The sequence below is a fragment of the Ascoidea rubescens genome (assembly GCF_001661345.1).
Source record: "Ascoidea rubescens DSM 1968 unplaced genomic scaffold ASCRUscaffold_6, whole genome shotgun sequence".
NCBI lineage: Eukaryota > Fungi > Ascomycota > Saccharomycetes > Ascoideales > Ascoideaceae > Ascoidea > Ascoidea rubescens.
Genome location: NW_017962918.1, coordinates 987,875 through 1,007,219, shown reverse-complemented (window position 1 = coordinate 1,007,219; position 19,345 = coordinate 987,875). Strand labels below are relative to the sequence as shown.

General features: G+C 31.1%; 6 protein-coding genes across 6 annotated transcripts in view; 3 read left to right on the top strand and 3 right to left on the bottom strand.

The window, feature by feature from the left end:
• Positions 1–225: 225 nt before the first annotated feature.
• Positions 226–2,640, top strand: ACO2 (aconitate hydratase ACO2; the record flags this gene model as incomplete). Its single annotated transcript, XM_020190528.1, has 1 exon — positions 226–2,640. One exon carries the CDS (start codon positions 226–228, stop codon positions 2,638–2,640), a length of 2,415 nt encoding a protein of 804 aa, XP_020047600.1.
• A 390-nt stretch (positions 2,641–3,030) lies between these two features.
• Positions 3,031–5,148, bottom strand: EDC3 (Edc3p; the record flags this gene model as incomplete). Its single annotated transcript, XM_020191800.1, has 1 exon — positions 3,031–5,148. The coding sequence occupies one exon, from the start codon at positions 5,146–5,148 to the stop codon at positions 3,031–3,033; it is 2,118 nt and encodes a 705-aa protein (XP_020047599.1).
• Positions 5,149–5,971: 823 nt separating this feature from the next.
• ASCRUDRAFT_75983 (DUF500-domain-containing protein) lies at positions 5,972–7,537 on the top strand. Its single transcript, XM_020193296.1, has one exon. It carries the CDS (start codon positions 6,049–6,051, stop codon positions 7,318–7,320), a length of 1,272 nt encoding a protein of 423 aa, XP_020047598.1. The 5' UTR covers positions 5,972–6,048; the 3' UTR covers positions 7,321–7,537.
• A 1,224-nt stretch (positions 7,538–8,761) lies between these two features.
• Positions 8,762–9,493, bottom strand: ASCRUDRAFT_24549 (uncharacterized protein; the record flags this gene model as incomplete). Its single annotated transcript, XM_020189856.1, has 1 exon — positions 8,762–9,493. A coding segment is annotated over one exon (732 nt), but the record flags the coding sequence as incomplete, so codon positions are not given.
• A 2,087-nt stretch (positions 9,494–11,580) lies between these two features.
• GEA2 (Arf family guanine nucleotide exchange factor GEA2) lies at positions 11,581–17,067 on the bottom strand (the record flags this gene model as incomplete). Its single annotated transcript, XM_020190548.1, has 6 exons — positions 11,581–11,752; positions 11,792–13,479; positions 13,669–13,943; positions 13,998–15,207; positions 15,286–16,409; positions 16,725–17,067. 6 exons carry the CDS (start codon positions 17,065–17,067, stop codon positions 11,581–11,583), a joined length of 4,812 nt encoding a protein of 1,603 aa, XP_020047596.1.
• A 690-nt stretch (positions 17,068–17,757) lies between these two features.
• The window catches only part of ASCRUDRAFT_81004 (uncharacterized protein), a gene marked incomplete at both ends in the record, with an annotated part of 2,616 nt that continues 1,028 nt past the window's right edge, over positions 17,758–19,345 (top strand). The window contains one exon of the mRNA XM_020194559.1: positions 17,758–19,150. Within this exon, the coding sequence (XP_020047595.1) occupies positions 17,758–19,150 (1,393 nt within the window). The remainder of the gene's footprint in view (positions 19,151–19,345) is intronic.

Here is a 19,345-nt window from a genome sequence, read left to right as displayed (position 1 = left end):
ATTTTTTTCAGGCTTTTCGACTTTGAAAGCGAGATTTTCAGTGGATTTTTCAGCCAATTGATCCAAATTCTTCACCATGACTAATAATGACTGGAACTTAAAAACCCTTTCTTTTATTTTCTTCCTTTAGGCTTTTGTAAAATTATCACCAAGATCGTTACGACTCGCCAGTTCCACTACAAACAGTCACACTCAAGACTCAAGAGATACTTTTATACACCCAAAATGCTATCTGCTTGTAGAAGAACCTCCAATATCGGCTTGAGATCGCAGTCCTTATTAAGAAGATCTTTAGCTACTTCTGCACCAGTGCTCGAAGTTCCCCAGGAATTCAAATCAAGAACTCCTCCATACCAAAAGCTAATTTCTAACTTGAATAATGTTAGAAAAATATTGAATGACACTCCTTTAACTTTAGCTGAAAAGATTCTTTACTCTCATTTAGTCAACCCAGAAGAATCTTTATCCGCTTTTAATGGAAATATCAACTCGATCAGAGGTGAACAGTATTTAAAATTAAACCCTGATAGAGTTGCTATGCAAGATGCTTCTGCTCAAATGGCTTTATTGCAATTTATGACCTGTGGTTTACCCGAAACTGCTATTCCTGCTTCGATCCACTGTGACCATTTAATTGTCGGAAAAGATGGTGCCAAAACTGATCTAGCTTCTTCTATTGCTACCAACAAAGAGGTCTTTGAATTTTTAAAAAGTTGTGGTGAAAAATATGGTATTCAATTTTGGGGCCCAGGTTCCGGTATTATTCATCAAATTGTTTTGGAAAATTTCTCGACTCCAGGTCTAATGATGTTAGGAACTGATTCTCATACTCCCAATGCCGGTGGTTTAGGCGCCATTGCAATTGGTGTTGGTGGTGCTGATGCTGTTGACGCCTTGACTGGTACTCCCTGGGAATTAAAGGCTCCAAAGATACTTGGTGTTAAGTTGACCGGCAAGCTCAATGGTTGGGCTTCTCCAAAGGACATTATCACTCATTTGGCTGGAGTTTTAACCGTCAGAGGTGGTACCAATCACATAATAGAATATTTTGGTGAGGGTCTCAAGTCTCTATCATGTACTGGTATGGCAACCATTTGTAATATGGGGGCCGAAGTTGGTGCTACTACTTCAATTTTTCCCTACCAAGATGTTGCTCATTACAACTATCTTGTTGCAACTGGAAGAGAGCCAATTGCACACCTTGCTTCTCAAGTAAACAAACACTATGGTTTCTTGAAATCAGATGAAAATGCTAAATATGACAAAGTTATCGAACTCAATTTATCTGAGCTAGAACCCCATATAAATGGCCCCTTTACTCCTGATTTATCAACCCCAATCAGCAAATTTGGCGAAGTAACCAAACAAAACAAATGGCCTGAAACTGTCTCTGCTGGTTTAATTGGCTCTTGCACAAATTCTTCCTATCAAGATATGACTAGAGTAGCCTCATTAATTACTCAGGCTTCTGATGCCGGTTTGAAACCTAAAATCCCCTTTTTCATTACCCCAGGTTCTGAAAAAATAAGAGCAACTTTGCAAAGAGATGGCTTGATTGATTTATTTAAAAACAATGGGGCTATAGTATTAGCAAATGCCTGTGGTCCATGTATTGGTCAATGGAACAGAGAAGATATTCCAAAAACTTCTACCCAAACAAATTCAATTTTTACCTCTTTCAACAGAAACTTCAAAGCTAGAAACGATGGAAATAGAAATACAATGAACTTCTTGACCTCACCTGAAATTGTTACTGCTGCAATTTATTCAGGAAAAATGGATTTCGACCCAAGAAAAGACTCTATTCAAACTCAAGATGGAAAACAATTTAAATTTAGTGACCCAATAGGTATTGATTTACCTCAAAGAGGTTTCATTAGAGGTAATGAAGACTTTTATCCAGTCGCCGAGCCAAAATCAAATCCTAATGTTGATGTTTTGGTTTCCCCTGAGTCTGATAGATTACAATTGTTAACCCCTTTTGATAAATGGAATGGAAAAGAATTGAAAACAACAATTCTACTAAAAATTGAGGGTAAATGTACTACTGATCATATTTCTGCTGCTGGTGTCTGGCTCAAATATAAAGGTCATTTAGAAAATATTTCAAACAACACTTTAATCGGTGCCGTAAATAAAGAAACCGGCGAAGTTAACAAAGCCTATGATTTAGATGGCAAAGATTATTCAATTCCTGAATTGATGATTAAATGGAAAGAAGATGCAATACCTTGGTGTGTTATTGGTGAACACAATTATGGTGAAGGTTCTGCTAGAGAACATGCTGCTTTGTCTCCAAGATTTCTAGGTGGCAGAATAATACTAGTCAAGTCTTTTGCCAGAATTCACGAAACAAATTTGAAAAAACAGGGTATGTTACCATTAACATTTAAAGATGAAAACGATTATGACAAAGTTTCTAGTGGCGATGTATTAGAAACTCTTGACTTGGCAGATATGTTGGATAAAAAGGGGGATAACAATGGAATAGTTCAAGTTAAAATAACTAAAAGAAATGGTGAGACATTTATAATTGATTGTAAACATACAATGTCTGAAGATCAAGTTGAGTTTTTTAAAGCGGGCTCAGCAATTAATTATATTGGTGAATTAAAAAGACAACAACAACAGAATCCCTAGTTGTTTTTTTCTTGTTTTTTTTTTTATTTACTTTTGCTGTTTATAGTCATCATATAACTTTTTTTATATTTTTATTTTTATTTTAGTTTTTTTTTTTGTTTCACTCACAAAGGAATCATTAATCATTTTTAAATTTATGTTTTTATTAATACTTTTTCATTAAATTATTTAAACAGAAACGAACAAAAAATAACCAAAAGAATAAAAAAAACACAAACTAAAATGATAAAATTAGTATGAATATTTGTAAAAAACATAATAAAAGGAATCATATTAATACAGGAAGAAAAAGCAAGATAAAAATCAAATGAACAATAAAGTTAAAAAAAAAAGTATAAATGACAATTAATAAAATAAATCTAGGCATCATAAAAATAGATCAAAAACCATCTAATCAGAGATTTCTAAAGTTTTAATAGTCTCTTCACCAAGAAATAGGTTTCTGTCAAATTTTCTTAAATAACTTCTTTTTGTGAAAATCTTGTGAGGAATACCAATGTCAATCAAATAATGGATCCAATCACCAGGCTGAATAAGTCCGGACTTGTAGCTATGTAATAATGAAATCAAAGGTAAACCAAGGGAGACAATCCATTTAGAGTTCATTTTAATGTTCAATACATTTGAATTGCGATTATAGTCATTTCCTAAATCATCATTTTCGGATACTAATGAATCCATAAAACTATATTCAGATGAGACAGAGACATTAGAAGCAGGAACATTGTGATTTCCGGAGTTAAAAATTGGAGAAAACTGGCCAGAGCCAGCATCTATGCCTGAAGGGATATCAAGAGACATAATACCAACTTTACTTGACAATTTGTTGCACCATTTAATTATTTGTAAAGAATTTTTTAACTCATTTTCATCCCACAAGTCAGACAAATTTGATTCATAGCCTTGTAAGGAATCTAATATTAATTCAATTGGAGAATCTAGATTTTGAATAAATTTTTTCAAAATTTTGAAATTATCAATTATTTTACCACCGTAAGAATGGAATAGTTTTAATTGATATTTAACAGAAGAATCTAGATCGTCATTGAGATCGAAATAATCATCAATTGAATGTTGGTCATTATTGAGATTAATTGAATTTGCATTGGTTAAGTTAGAATTTGTTTTTCTTGTTAAAATATAGGCAATTACTCTAACACCATGATTAGTCAAGTGTCTTCCAGCAGCCAAACCCCTTGAACCGGCTTTATTGTTACCAACTACAATTAAAATTAAAGGTGGTTTATTGTGATTATTGACAATTCTTGGGGAACCTCCGAGTAATTGAATGATTAATTTTGATAAATTGACAGCACAATTTTCAGCAAACAAGCTTGGATTTATTTTAAATTCTTGGTAAGCGAGTCTTTCAATTTCAATTAAATGAACTTGAGAAATTAAGGGTATGATGGTGTTTGAATTTTGTAATTTAAAGCTTAAATTATCCTTTTGAATTTGGTTTGAATTTTTATCAATTTTGTCGATTTTGTCGATTTTGTCAATTTTATCAATTTTATCAATTTTATCAATTTTATCAATTTTATTATTTTTAATGATTTGAGGTGTGTTTTTATATGTATAGGAATTGTTTAAATCAGAAGTAATTTCGTTTTCTTTGATAGTAGTAATGTTGTAAATCATATTAGAAGGATTTGAAGATAATTGAGAATCATAAAGATCATTATTTGCAAAATCATCGTTGGTTGAAGTATCCCAATTATCGCTTTTCAAATCTAGAACCATTTCGTTATTATCATAGTTTGATTTATGAAGAAAGTTTTGAAATCCGTTTTGATTTTCAATTTGAAAACCATTTTGATTTGCATTTTGATTTGCATTTTGGTTTTGGTTTTGGTTTTGATTTGCATTTTGGTTTTGATCTAAATTTTGAATTGAGTTTGAATTAAAGGATTTTAAAGAGTCAACTTTATTATGACCAACTAATCTTTTAGAATATTGAATATTATCCATTGATTTTAATTTTTGAAAGACATTTTTTTTATCAAATAAAGCTAAATTACTTTGAAAATCAAAATCAGAAGATTGTTTAATTTTAGTTATATCGTCATCCCAAACTGGATCATCCTGGTTGTTATTGTTGTTATTTAGTTTTCTATTTTTTAAAGGTATACTTGGAGAATTGTCTCTTGATTTTGATTTTGAAGAGCTTGCAAAAATTATAGCATCGTCAACAAATAGAACAGGATCATTTTTAGATTTTTTAGATTTTTTTATTGTGGTTCCAGTTTGTAATTTGTTATTGGTGGTATTGGTGTTAGTATTAATGGTAATAGAATTTGAGGATAGATTTTTGGGTAAATTTAAAATATACAAGTCATTAATTAAATTACCAGAGATTGAATAAGAATTTAATTTTTTCCCGGTATTTACGAATTCAACATTGATTATGGTAATTGTTCTATCAACAACATCTTTGATATAACCTCTTATTTTCGAACTGTCATGTAGTAGCAATTCGACTTGGTAGCCAACGAATTCATAAGCCATCTGAAAATGACTAGAAACAACAAAGGATTGAAATAAAAGGGTATTTTTTTTTTTTCTTTAAAAAATTTAATAGAAAATAGTGAATGAAAAATTTTTAAATAAGAAGGTCAATGGAGACTGTTTCTGATAGACAAGCTAAATATTGGATTGAGATAGAAATAAGAAACACAGGAATTTTTCAATGGTACTTATATTAAGTGAGTGGTTGTGTGTAAGTGAAGAGAAGTAAAAAATAATAATTAAATTTAGGATTGTAAAGCTAGAATTGCAAACAAACAACAAAAGAATAGGTGGTAAGCGATATTATTATTTTGGTTAATAATAATAATTATTAAAACAACTTGCTAGTTTGTAATTTGCAATTGAATCAAGAAGAATACAGAAGCTGCTAGCTTTTGACCTGTTTTGTTTAGTCAATAAGTGTATCTGTTGTCTTGTTGAGTGTAAAATGGTTCTTTGCCTGGTGAAATTAGAGTTGAGAAGTCCAAGTTTAGCTGACTTTGACCTGGTCCTGGTAAACAGTAAGCTTGTTGATGTGGTTTGAGTTGGTTCTGGCTGGTAATTGTCTGTGGTGTAGAACAGGAGAAGAGAAGAGTTTTGCTTCAAAAATCAAAGGACTCGTTTGGCACGGATCTGGCGCAATCCGCGGCTTCTACCGGATCACGGAACTTGCAGACACGGAACACACCGTGGTGCTGGAAATGTCCGGCAGCGGAAGTCCGGAAGCGGAAGGGCTTTGCCGTGGCGCAGCGGATGGAGGAACTGAGTTTGGGCCGAGATGTCCTTGATCAGCTCTTCTTCTTGTGCTTCTCCTATTTGCCTGTGTTTCGTGCTGCTGCTGCTGATAACCATCTTGTTCTTCAATTCTGACTATCTTCTCTTGCAAGTGTTACTGTGTCAATGGGTCTCAATAATCCTGTTCCACGAAGCTTGAAAAGCGAATCGTTGAAAGCTGCAAAGGTGCTAGCTTCTTTTATCAAACCTAATCAGGTCTTTGGAACTGACCATGTTATTCCTCCCGATATCCTAAGAAACGCCAAAGGGTTGGCCATCATTACTGTCCTCAAAGCAGGCTTCTTGTTCTCTGGAAGAGTTGGTTCCGGTGTCATTGTCGCAAGATTGCCCGATGGCTCCTGGTCTGCTCCTTCTGCCATCGTTACCGGCGGTGCTGGTGTTGGAGGCCAAATTGGTGCTGAGATAACAGACTTTGTCTTTATTTTGAACACCAAAAAGGCTGTTGAGACGTTTGCTCAATTTGGCTCCATGACCTTGGGTGGGAACATCTCTCTTGCTGCTGGTCCTATAGGCAGAAATGCCGAGGCTGCAGGAACTGCTTCTTTGAAATCTGTTGCTGCCATTTTCTCTTATTCCAAGACAAAGGGTCTATTTGCTGGAATATCTCTTGAGGGTTCTCTCATTTTTGAAAGAAGAGATGCAAACAGAAAATTTTATGGTCCAGGTTGCACTTCCAAAATGATCTTGAGTGGCAGAGTCCAGCCTCCTCCTGCTTGTGAACCTTTGATGAGAATCTTGGATTCAAGAGCCTTTTCAACAGCCCTGAACTTCAATTACAATTCCAATGGAGATGACGATTATTACAATGATATCCCAAGCTACTCCAATGATTCCAACGAGTCTTCTCCTCGAAACAGTTTTAGAAACTCCGCAAGGAACATATCCACCAGATTTTCAAGAAATAGCAATCATTCATCTCATCGTCGCGACTATGATAATTACGTTCGAAACAATGATAATTCTTCTGACGACGATTTTGACAGATATTCTGATGATAATCACCGTAATACCCATACAGGTCATAACAATAATTCTATCAACAATTCATCAAAAAGACAGACTTCGACTTCTTCTTGGGAAGATGACGTTTACGATAGAAATCGCTCCAGATCATCGAATACTGAGAACAATTCTACAAAGAATAATGAATCCTTCTATAGGCAACCGCCACCTCCTCCTAAGCAGTCCAATTCTAAACCTGGATATACTGCTACAGCTTTGTACACCTTCAAGGGTGAGCAGGATGGTGACTTGCGTTTTAAAAAGGGCGATGTGATACACATTACCAAAAAGACTGAAACAACCGATGATTGGTGGGCTGGAGAGTGCAATGGTCAAGAGGGTATATTTCCTGCTAATTATGTCAATGTGGAGTGATGATACCTACCTCAATCATTCTAATAATTATTTTATAACATTTTTATACTATTTTTTTGTTTAAGTTCTGGTTTTTTTATTCATGCTCTTTGGAAACTTTATGTTGTATCAATTTATTTTTTTATTTTCCTTTCTAATGTACATTTGTATCTTACAATTTTTTTTAAGCAATAAAGAATAGTTAAATTTTATTAAATGGCAAAAAAAAAAAAAAAAGGGATCAATGCAAGTATAAAAAATACAAAAAAACAAAATTTTAAACTAAAAGAAAAAGTGATTTAAATGACAAAAAATTAAGTTGTTATAACTCGAAAAGCAAGAAGAATACAAAGAAAGAGTGTATGTTTTATCTTGTGATTTGTGGTGTTTTTTTTTTTGTTTTTGGAGTGTGTTTTTTCGTTTTATTTCTGCATATTTTCTAGTAAAAGTATATTAATTCAAATTGAAGTTAATTATCTTGTAATCCTAAGGCTTTCAAAGAATGAAGAACCTGTTTTTGTAATACTTTCTCTTTGTTATAATCTTTTTCAACTTCCTCAAGAAATTTTGACAATGATTCAAGTTTATTATCCCAATAGTACTTCATAACATGATCTAAAACAAGGCTCATGTCAACATCATTTGTCTTAATATTGGAATTTTTGAGTAATAGTATGAACTTTTCTAAAATTTTATTTTTGATTTCTTCTTCATACTTTTTAGCAGCAATATTATATTTAACTTGTTCCTCTTCACTCAAAGTTAAAATTCCTGGAAATAAAACTCTTGGAGCACAATTAAGTGGTTGTAAAATTGGTGGAGGAGGGGTTGGTTGTGCTAGGGAAATATGATTTATTGAATTATTTTGATTAGTAACATTATGATTAAACATTTTTTTATTATAATTATTCTCAGGAACCATTCCCATAGGAAGCGAAACAGGATGATTTTTATTTGGTAACATAAAAAATTGGGGAGAGCTGTAATATTGAAAATGATTATTCCATGGTTCATGAAGGAGGTTCACAGGGAGAGTTGAGTTTAAATGAAATGGCTGTTTGGTTTCAACAGTCTTTCTATTATCGTTAAAAATATTAATTCTAGAAAGATTTGGTTTATAGTTTTGGGATTCTAGTTGATTTCTTTTACTATTTTCGGTCCAAAAGGAAATCGAAATCTCTTGATCACTAATTAGTTTTCTATTCAAATTTTTAACAATAGTTTTCACTTGCTTTTCATTTTGCATTTGAACAAATGCAATGCCTATTGTGTTAAAATTTTCATCTATCGGCATCAAAACCTTTTTGACTTTTCCAAATTGGGAACAAAGAAGACTCAAATAAGTTTGATTAACAGTAGCAGGAAGATTACTGAAAAATAGAATTGATGGATTTGGTGGAGGAAATTGGGCGCTGATGCGATTTCCATATTTTTCGTTTTTATTTAACGCCTTCATACAAGTTATTCTTTTACCTTCATACTCAGTGTCGTTTAAAAAATTAATAGCAGCAAGAACACTTTTATGAGACTTAAAAGTTACAAAAGCCCAGCTCGCTTTTAATTTAAAAACAGGTTTCACAAAAGTGCTTGTGATTGCACCAAATTTACCAAAAAGAGATTTGAGTTGATCATCATTAATATCAATTGGCAAATTTCTTACATAAATAGTTGGAATTTGATTAATGGTGTCTTTTTTTTCTTTTTCTCTAACTTCCTTTGGAGTGTGAAGACCAACAAATAATTTAGAACCTTTTATAGTGCTTCCATTAAAATTATCAACAACACTTTGAGCAACATTAAAATCTTGAAAATTAATAAAACCATAACTTTTTGAATGTTCCACTTTACATGATAAGATTTCACCAAATGGTTTAAAAATTTCATAAAATTCTCTTGTTGATAATACTTCTGGAAGGTTTTTGAAATAAACATTCGATCCTTTCATATTTTGAAAGGAATGCCTCATCGACTCCATTATTCTAATTTCCTTATTTAATAAATGGGTGTAATTTAACTTTTCCTTTGCGATGCTGGCTTCATCAGAGTTGATAAAATTAACATAACCATAACCTAAAGATTTTTTATTATTTGAATCAAAACAAATTTTAACTGAAGTGACGGCTGCATGTTTTGAGAAAACATCAAATAATAACTTTTCAGTAACGTTTTCATCTAAATCGCCAACGTATAAAGCAGTTTGTTGAGGACAATCATTGAAAATATTGCCAAAATTGTTGGAACCATTTCTAGAAGTAGTATTGATTTCTTGAGAATCAGTGTTAAGTTGAGATACAATTTCTGTGATTCCCTCAGAAGAAACTGAACCTTCAGTTTGAGAATCATCTATTTTGGTTTTCTTGTTTGCATTTGAATCCTTCTTTTGAATTTGATTTTGAATGTGATTTTGGTTTTGATGTTTGGTACTGATTTGTTTATTTTTAGAATCTGGTTTATTGAGAGATTTTTGAAGTGATTGAGTTAACATGGGAGCATTTGAGGATTTGAAACAGCTAATTATATCAATATTTTCTTTTCCTCTCCCTTTATAGCTTTTGTTTAAACGGTTATTGTTGTTTGAATAAGTGTTAACCGAAATTGAAGATAATACACCTCTGTTTTTCTTCACAGCTAGGGAAGTTGTATTTGTATTTGTATTTGGATTGGAGTCTAAAGCTGAACTTGACTTAACAGCAACAGTATTTCTACTCATTTTGAATTCAATATTTTGTTTATAATATACGAATATTTTTTTTTTGTTTTTTAAAAACTTTTCAATGTAATAATTTTTATAATTATTAAGAGTGTTCGATTAACCAACAGAATTGTTAACAGTAATTGCAATTGATTGAATTTGGTTCTTCTTTTTCAAGAAATAATCAAACTTCAGTCAAATTTGGTATCAGCAGGATAATCAATACTATTAATGACAACTATTACCAGTGATTTTAGTCAGATTGAGATTTATATTCGTCAAACTTTCTATTTTTTACTGTTAAAAACTAAAACAGATTAAGATATTTTTTAGGTGTTTTCCTGATGAAACGATAAAAATATAATAAAAAAATTAATAAAAACTTGAAGAAAAATTTCGAAGTTGATCTTTTAAAAGAAAAAAAATCTCAAATTAATTTTTTTCAGATCGGTTTGAAACACAAAGGTAACATAACAGCTATTGCCTTTGTGACACCCAACCATTTTGTGGATTAAAAAAAACAAATAAAGTACTGGATTTGAAGAAACAAACAAACTTCTAAACAATTCCAGCTTTCAGCTTTATAGCATAGTAATAATTGTTGTTTGAAGTAACTCTGAAGTAGATTGATAAGAAGTCAGAAGAAACGAGTTCAAAATTTTTTAGATAGCGCTGCAATTTTAAAACAGTTATAAATGATTCAAACACCTTTCAACAAAAACACTCTCTGAGTTATTCAAACCCAATGCTCGTTCTTGAGAGCCAGTGCATTTTCTGTCTTTTCACAAGATACAGAAATATCTGGTTGTTTTGCTTGTGGACTGAAAACACACCACCGAAATTCCAAAAACGGAAACTGACCCAATTGAGAGGCAAATATAATGCTTTCCATCAAGACATCAGAAGAAAGAATTATCTTCAGCCTTTTGTCTGTTCGTTATGTTCTATCTTGTTTCAATCCAATTGAAACTAAACACAACTAAATAAAAATCTGGTTAGTCAAACATCCAGAGTGCGACTGTTGCAATTCAGTGTTTTATTCAGCAATTCCAACTTTATTGGTAGATCTCGACAAACAGAGTAATTCAGGTCTTTGGATTATCTGGCGCTAAAATAGCTTTTCAAGTGAAAAGTGAAGGAATTTACTTCAAAACAACAAGCTAAGTTGAAAGTTGAAAAGGCTGTTTCTGATGTATTACGGAATTCCTGATATAACTTGTAAAATCAAGGCAAATTTTAGTACATAAATAACGATATTTTACAATTCATTTGAAAATGTAGTTCAAAAAAATCCAGAAGTTCTTCTTTATTTCCCACTAAACCATATGATTTGTTGATGGTTAAACAACCTCGATCTTTGAAAATGATTTTTAGAACAAAACTCGTCTATCGCATAAAAAGCAATTTCTTTATGGTTTGTCCCTAGAGTGGGAAAAATATTGGTGTTGATATTGCTAAGCTAGTAATGTTTTGAAAGAATTCAAAAATATGGACATCTAATAATACATAATTAGGCGTGAGCCATCCAATCGGCTAACTATAAAATCAAAATTATCAAAAAAAAAAATAGAGAAAAACAATTACAATAATTACCTATAAAAATCTTCCTTTAAACCAGAAAACATCGAGTCTATCTTTTTCCAAGAATAATCGTTATCTTTAATATCCATTACAAGAAGCAAATTTCTTAACAATTCCACGGAAGCTTCTCTAATGATTCGATTTTTTGGCTTTCTATTGATATTGTGTTTATTGCTATGTCTAATAAGAAGCTTGATTTGTCTTTCTTCATCAATCAACAATTTTTCAAATATATCTAATATTCCAAACCATATGCACCGCAATTCTGTCTGACTTTCACCAGACTCTTCTTTTTTGTTTAACGGTGTAGTGTCATCAATTACACCCTCATTAAAGTGCTTAAGAAATACCTTGCAAATCAATGATATCAGATCCAATTTGGATTTATTGAACCCAGTCAAATCCATTAACGAAATTTCGGGCTTGATAAGATCGTTACACCATTTAAATAGTATAAAGTTAAAAATACCCAAAGAAGTTATGAATTTTTTATCTCTAATATCCAATGAAAGTAGAATATTTGATAACGTATTAATACCAAAATTTCTAATTTTTCTGCAAGGATTTTCCGCTTGGTGAGAAACTGCTTGAATTATCGAATACCATAAACAGAACCGAGTGTCTTCCTGAAATTTCACAAACACATCTCTCTTGATATATGTTGATAACGAAACCGTTAGTTCAATTGACTGAATAGAGATGTTGATTACTTCTTCATAGGGATTTTTATTTTCTGGAACATTTTTAGGATTATTTAAAACTGCAACCTCATAATCTTGTTCGTATTTGGCTCCTAGAGATCCCTTTGACGAGATTTCGTCTAATAAACCTAAGAGAAAAATAAAATTATCTGGTAAAATACAATCATTATAATTTTTAAACAATTCTTCTGTAAATTTGTAAATATTCTTGACATATTTTATGGAAGATGCAAACGTTCTCAAAACTCTCCAATAATTTTCATTATTTATCAAAGCACCTAAAAATAATTCCTGTTCTTCACTTTTGACTTGACTCAAATTCGACTTTGATAAAGTAAAGATTAGTGATTTTAGTGGTTTCAAAATCTGATATCCCTCACTTTTAAGAATCTCTGAATCCACATCGGATAGTTTTTCTAAAGAGCTTTTCAAGTAAGGAATAAATTCTGTTGTAAAACCATTAGAGTTATTATATAATATACATTGATAAGTCAACAATCTCAATAGGGAAGACTGGCTAAGAATAGTCTTTTCATTATTTTCATTGGTTTTAAAAATCTCATCAATTTTTTCAACAATTAATAACAATACATCTTTATTGATTTTTTCCTGTAACAAACAAAAACAAACACTTAGTTCGATTATAAATAATACTTCACTTTCATAGTATCTTTCATTTTTTTTTGAAAAGTTTGGAATTAGTACAAAAAATGTTTTTATAAATTGATTTAAATTTTCTTTGTCTAACTTAAGTATATTACTAATAATTAAATTAATATTACTTGAATTAATACAATCCATTGTTGATAATGTTAAATCTATTTCTTCATTTGTGGGTTCAGGCGGTTCGTCTGAATAACCTCTCAAGATAGATGAAATGGTACCAAACAAACTGATATCTTTACCAAGATCAGGTTCCAGTTTATTCAAGGATTTCTTTATTAGGTATTGTGGTTTTGCTGATGGTAACTGATTTAAACCCAAACTTCTTTGAAATCTGGGAAATATTTTATTTGGATTGATAAGAGAATACTGAAACAATTTTAACAAAATTTTTAAAAAACACTTCCATGAATGAACTAAACTATTATAGTTACAAGATTTCAAAATTCTAAAAAGCACAACAGTAGATAATTGAGCCTTGTAATTCTTTCCAAACGATACGGCAATATCGCTAACCGTAATCACATCAATTTTTTTTCTCTTCTCAGTTTTAACATTATTGAATGGGTTCAAGTCAGCATCATCTTCGCTGTACATCGTATCCTCATCCCTGGGAAGTTCGGTTTCAACAATCTCTTCTTCATCAGTTTCAATCCTTATTTGAGTTACTGGGATATGACTTCCTGAAGCTTCTTCTCTTACATACTCATAATAAACATCCCTTGCAATGACATTCTTCTCATTTGAGGGAGAACTCTGGTCCAAATCATCATCATTAATATCTATCAACAATGTTAAATCGCCAAGAGCAAGTAGTATATTATCCACCACATGATACAATCCAAAATAATTGGCTATTGTGGCACACTTGTCAATCATAGCCATCATTTTATTTATTACTTGGTCATCATGAGCTTCTTTGAAAATTGTAACAAATGTATTGATTAAATTTTCACAAACAGATTCAAATAATAATTTATCAAACTGAATAAGTAAAGGAAAGTTATCTTCCGAGGAAAATAAGTTATTGATATCTCCATTTGTAATGTTGTTTTTGAAACTGTTGTCGTCCTCTTCAATTAGATACTCATTTAAATAAAATTCGTCTTCATCATATTTAGCGCTATTCATCAATTCTGCCCATGAAGCGTCAAACCATTTACTGCTTCCAACATGTTCTTCGGGCAATATAATTTCTTCAGATTGAATGTCATTGTAAATAGCTTCCAAATACCATTCTGGGAAGTCTCCGCCATTATAAGTGCCTCTAAGATTTCTTTTAAATTGGAGAAGGGTCATATGTTCTTTGACTTTTGGAGAATGTAAATCGGTATTCAATAAAATAATTGCATAACTTAACACAAATACGGTATCACTGTTTGGAGTGACTATTTCATCAGAAACAGGTTTGGTTTCTTGGTTCTTTTCATCTGATGATTTCTCATTAATTTGTTGATGATTTTGGTCTTGAACATATTTTTCTGCAAATTGTTCAACAATCTTTTCTATTTGCTGGGATTCACCAGGTAGTCTGAATTTTCTTAAGATAATTCTTAAACCTTCATCAACTCTTAAACCGGTGAAATCAAACATAAATAAAAATTCTCTTAATATGCCAGTGTTTTGCCTTTTAGAAATATAATCACCAATGCTCTTTTTATCAATATAATTTGAATTTAAATAGAAAAATCTAGCAATTTTTTTATTTCGAACTTCAGTAGAATCATTGGGGTGAAAAAAAATCCTTTTTTCTTCTAGCAAAGGTAATCCCTTTTTAATACCTTTAGTGTTGAATATTTTAATACAATTTAAAAATTCGTCTTTTAGTGATTTTGTGTGTAGTAAATTGTTTGAAGTTTTATAGGAAGGGGAATTTTTGTCAACTTTGAAATTTCCATTTGAAAAATCTTGAAATTTTATATTATTTGACTTTAAATATTTGATTCTTATACCTATGCCCTCAATATATTTACACAATCCATCAAGACATATTGGGGGAACTGAGTTAGTTGTGAAAATAGAAGAATTTGAAAAACTTAGGGAATTTAAAAACATTAGTAGATTGTAGGATAAGTTGACAGAAGAAATTTTTTTACAATCGTATTTGATGAATAAATTTAAGAAAAAAAAATGAGATCTTATCCATAATAGACTTATAGATTCTATTATCAATTCTTTTGATATTGGCAATCTAGAATTGAAAGCGGCTTTATTAAATTTGATGTTAGCAATTTGACTTGGAGTATTTGATCTTGATGATTCAAGATTTTCCTTCAAGATGTTTTGTTTTAAAGATGAAGTGTTTTCATTTCTGAATTCAGTCGAATCGGATTGAAGATAATAGTCAACGGGTACAATTGATTTGAGAATGTTTTCTAAAGCAAATTCGATTTGAGAATTTAAATGATCACCGAGAATAATTATAAGATTTATAAAGCAGTTTAATGCGGAGGATAAGATTGGTAGGGTGCTTTCTGGGTTTAAGATTATCATTAAAAGATTTTTAGATAAAGGATTTCTCAACAATTGAAATAGAGTATTTTTATAAAAGATGAAAAAATTACCAAAAGTTTCTAAAGAAAAATTTATGATATTAATAGCCAAGATTTTGGTTGATTCAGTGTGGTAATATCTGTTTTGGGGAGATAGAATAGAGATTAAAATGGATAAATAATCTTTGACGCATAAATAGTTTAGAGGTGTGTCATATAGTTCATCATTATTTAGGACATTTGAATTGATATCATCTATATATAAGTTGTTGAGATTTTTAGTTAACAAAGACAAGTCATTTGAATTTGAATTTGAATTTGGATATGAATTTGAATTTGAGTTTAATTGGAAAAAATTTAAAGAATCGATTGTTTTAAATTTAAGAAATTGTAGTAGTTTGAAATTCAAATCAAAGATTAACTGTTCCGAATTTTTTCTTAATATTTCATTTCTTCTTTTATTACAAGCTAAATTTAGACAAGTTTGGATGATTTCTAAGATTAAACCATTTGAAAATTTTTGAAAGTTTAAATTGAAGTGGTTGATGTTAAAAATTTGAGATAGAATGATTTGCAATAAATTCAAGACTTTTAATAAAACAGTGTCATCGAAAGTTTGGTCATTTGCTTCAAATTTGCAGTGAGTTAAAGAGGATAAGATTTCTGAGATTATGTTGATGTCGTTATTAATCAAAATGTTATTAATTGATATTATGTTATAATTGATAAATTTAGATAAGGAGTTCAAAGCAAGCAAAGTTATATGAGCAGATGTTGTAGGAGATTTTATTAGGAGTAAAAAAGGTTGTAATAAAGTCAAGGGATCTACTTGATTAATTGAAGAGATGTTTAGTAGCATTGATCTTAATTGAAGAAAACCAGATAATAAAGGGTTGTTTGTTTGAAAATTTGTGGCAGTATTAGAATTGGTATTGATGTTGGTATTAATGTTGTTGTTATTGGAAAAATTGATTGAGTTATCTGAGTTGTTTAAACTGTCCTGTTTATTATTATTATTATTATCATTATTGTTATTGGTTTTATTATTGTTAGTTAAATCATTTAAATTTGAGTCATTTGAGGAAGATTTCAAACTTGAGTTTGATTTAATTTCTCTCATTGATTTAATTTCTCTCATTGATTTAAATTTATTATTTATACTACTTATATTATCAGTGCTGTTGTTTGCAAATTTATTATTATTATTATTGTTATTGTTATTAATATTTTTTTTATTGTTTGATTTATTAAAATTTGAGTTATCGTCATTAAATAATTTGATTGTAGTAGATAAACCAGTTGTAATTGAAGATGTTCCAAGGATAGCAGCTACACTGGTTTGCGAGAATCTTGATTGTTTTCTCATTTCTGAAGAAATACGCATGCATTCAGTGATGACAATTGTTATGGGGTCAATTGAGAGCAAATTACTATAAACATTATAGTTATCATCATTATTGGTGTTATTTTTATAATCAAATTGGAAATTGTGATTAAAATTGGAAACATTTTGCTGGATGTTGTTTGGATCGATTATAGTGTTATTTTCCAATGGCGAGGATAACAAAAAATTTTCATCAGGTATTACACTTAGCTTTGGATGTTCGGAAGAGATGGGAGATTGGGAAGATTGGAACATTTGGATCGACTGTTGATGGCGATGTCTTATTTTCCTCTGGTTTTCATCGTCGTTGCGATCAGTTAGAGAATTGTTGTTGATATTTCCAGTGAGATCAAGACCAAGACCAAGGTTTGTCGAATGCAATTGAGAGCTGAATGTGTCGCTGTGCCCAAGGCCAGAGATGTTCTCAATTGGCTGTAAAATGAGATTTGAGTTCAAGGGAGGAATCTTCAAGTTGTTCTTGGAATCAAGCAGAGGTTCTGGAGAAGGATCAATGAGAGAAGCAGCATTTCCAGTTGTTGGAGGATCATAAGAAGCGCCCATGGTGAACTGGTAGAAGACAAAGCAGACACTGGAGAAGAACAGCTCTTTGAGAGTGTTCTGAGAGACGTTACAGAGTGTCTTTTTGGAGCGATGGGCTGGATAATTCACACAGACTTCAACCACAGCAGCAGCAGAAGAACAAGAAAAAGAAGAAGAAAAAGAAGCAGCAGCAGAAGCAGCAGAAGAAGCAAAGCGAATCAGAACAGTTGTCTTTCCCCAGGACTGCCTTTTTGGGACTGCCTAAAGGAGCAGGTGCTGAATCGGGTTGTTTCCCTATGGGGTTGGCCCAAAGCAGAAGTTTCTGTGTTGGGAAGGCGCGCGTTTTCGATGAGAGTATTTTTTGGTGGAGTTTGCAGAAGTTTCTTCTCCGGCAGCAGAAGCACCATGAACAACAACAACCAGAACGTCATCCAGAACAAAACCAGTAACTTGTTTGCAGGATATCTGCTGAACCAGGACTTGCAACAAAAACTGCAACAGCAACAGTTCTTTCCACACAATTATCAAACACAGCAACAACTCAAGGCGATTCAGTTTCAGCAGTACCAACAGGTTCAAAAGTTGCACCAAAAACAGCATAGCAATCAAATCCAAAAGCTTCAGCAACAGCAACAGCAAAATCCACTGCCACTTTTGGGTAATGCCAACCAATTCACTCAAAATTTCAATAACATCAACCCTTTTGCAAACAACAGCAATGCTAACATCAATTTGGTGTCTAATTCGATTAGTTCTCATACCCCAATTCAGAAATCACCTATTCATCAGACTTCCAGCTTCAGTCCAATTAATAACAATTCTGACACTTCTACTCAGCAAAATCTCAAGTTCCAAAATACTCAGCTGAAAATTCAGCGCAATTTTAGCTCTTCCAGTATTAATGTTAACACTGGTACTGTAAGCAGTGACAATAATACCAATAATACCAACAACACCAATAATATCAATAATGTCAATAAACCCGATCAAATAAATAACAATACTAATACTAATACCAATACCAGTACTAGTAATACTAGTAATAGTAATGGTAATACTAGTAATAGTAATGGTAATACTAGTAATGATACCAGTAATAAACCTGATAATTTCAATCCCATTAAACATGCAATCGAGAGCCTCAAAAATACTGTTAATTTTCCATTGCTCTTATCTGAATCCATTAATAATAGAACAATTCAAATCCAAAATTTTTTTAAAGAAAATTGTTCCAACAATGATAAAATCTTGCAATTTAACCAGTTTTTAGAATTGCTAAATTTATACTACATTGTTGACATTCATAAAAGACAAAACACTATAGATTATTTAAATCTTCAGATTAAAAATTTAAATGATTCAATCGAACAAAAAGATAAACTAATTAACGAATCTTTTCAATCTATTAATCTGAATTTATCTGATAATTTTCAAAAATTGAATACTCTATTAACAGACAATTTGAAAGATTTCAATTCAAAAATTTCTGATAATCAAATTATTCAAGAGCATGTCAATCTTGATCTAGATAATGCAAACAATACAAATCCAAATATTTCTGATAATGTAAAACTAAAAACAGATATCCATAGCCAAACAAAGGATATCACAATGACAATCAATCTAAATATAAAACAACCAAATTCTAATCAACTTCAAACATCTGATCCTCAAGATCAAATTGGTAATATTGCTCAAATTGATAATATTGCTCAAAATGATAAACAAAATGATAAACAAGATGACAAGAAAAATGACATTGTACTAAAAATAATTGAAATTTCCTCTCAAATTGATAGTAAAAAATCCACCCAGAACCAAAAAATTGATAATATTGATAATATTGATATCAATACTAATACTAATACTAATACTAATACTAATACTAATACTAATATTAATACTAATACTAATACTAATACTAATACTAATACTAATACTAATACTAATACTAATACTAATACTAATACTAATACTAATACTAATACTAATA

Excerpts from the sequence above, each read along its gene's own strand:
- ASCRUDRAFT_75983 (XM_020193296.1), top strand. The coding sequence starts at position 6,049 with ATGGGTCTCAATAATCCTGTTCCACGAAGCTTGAAAAGCGAATCGTTG.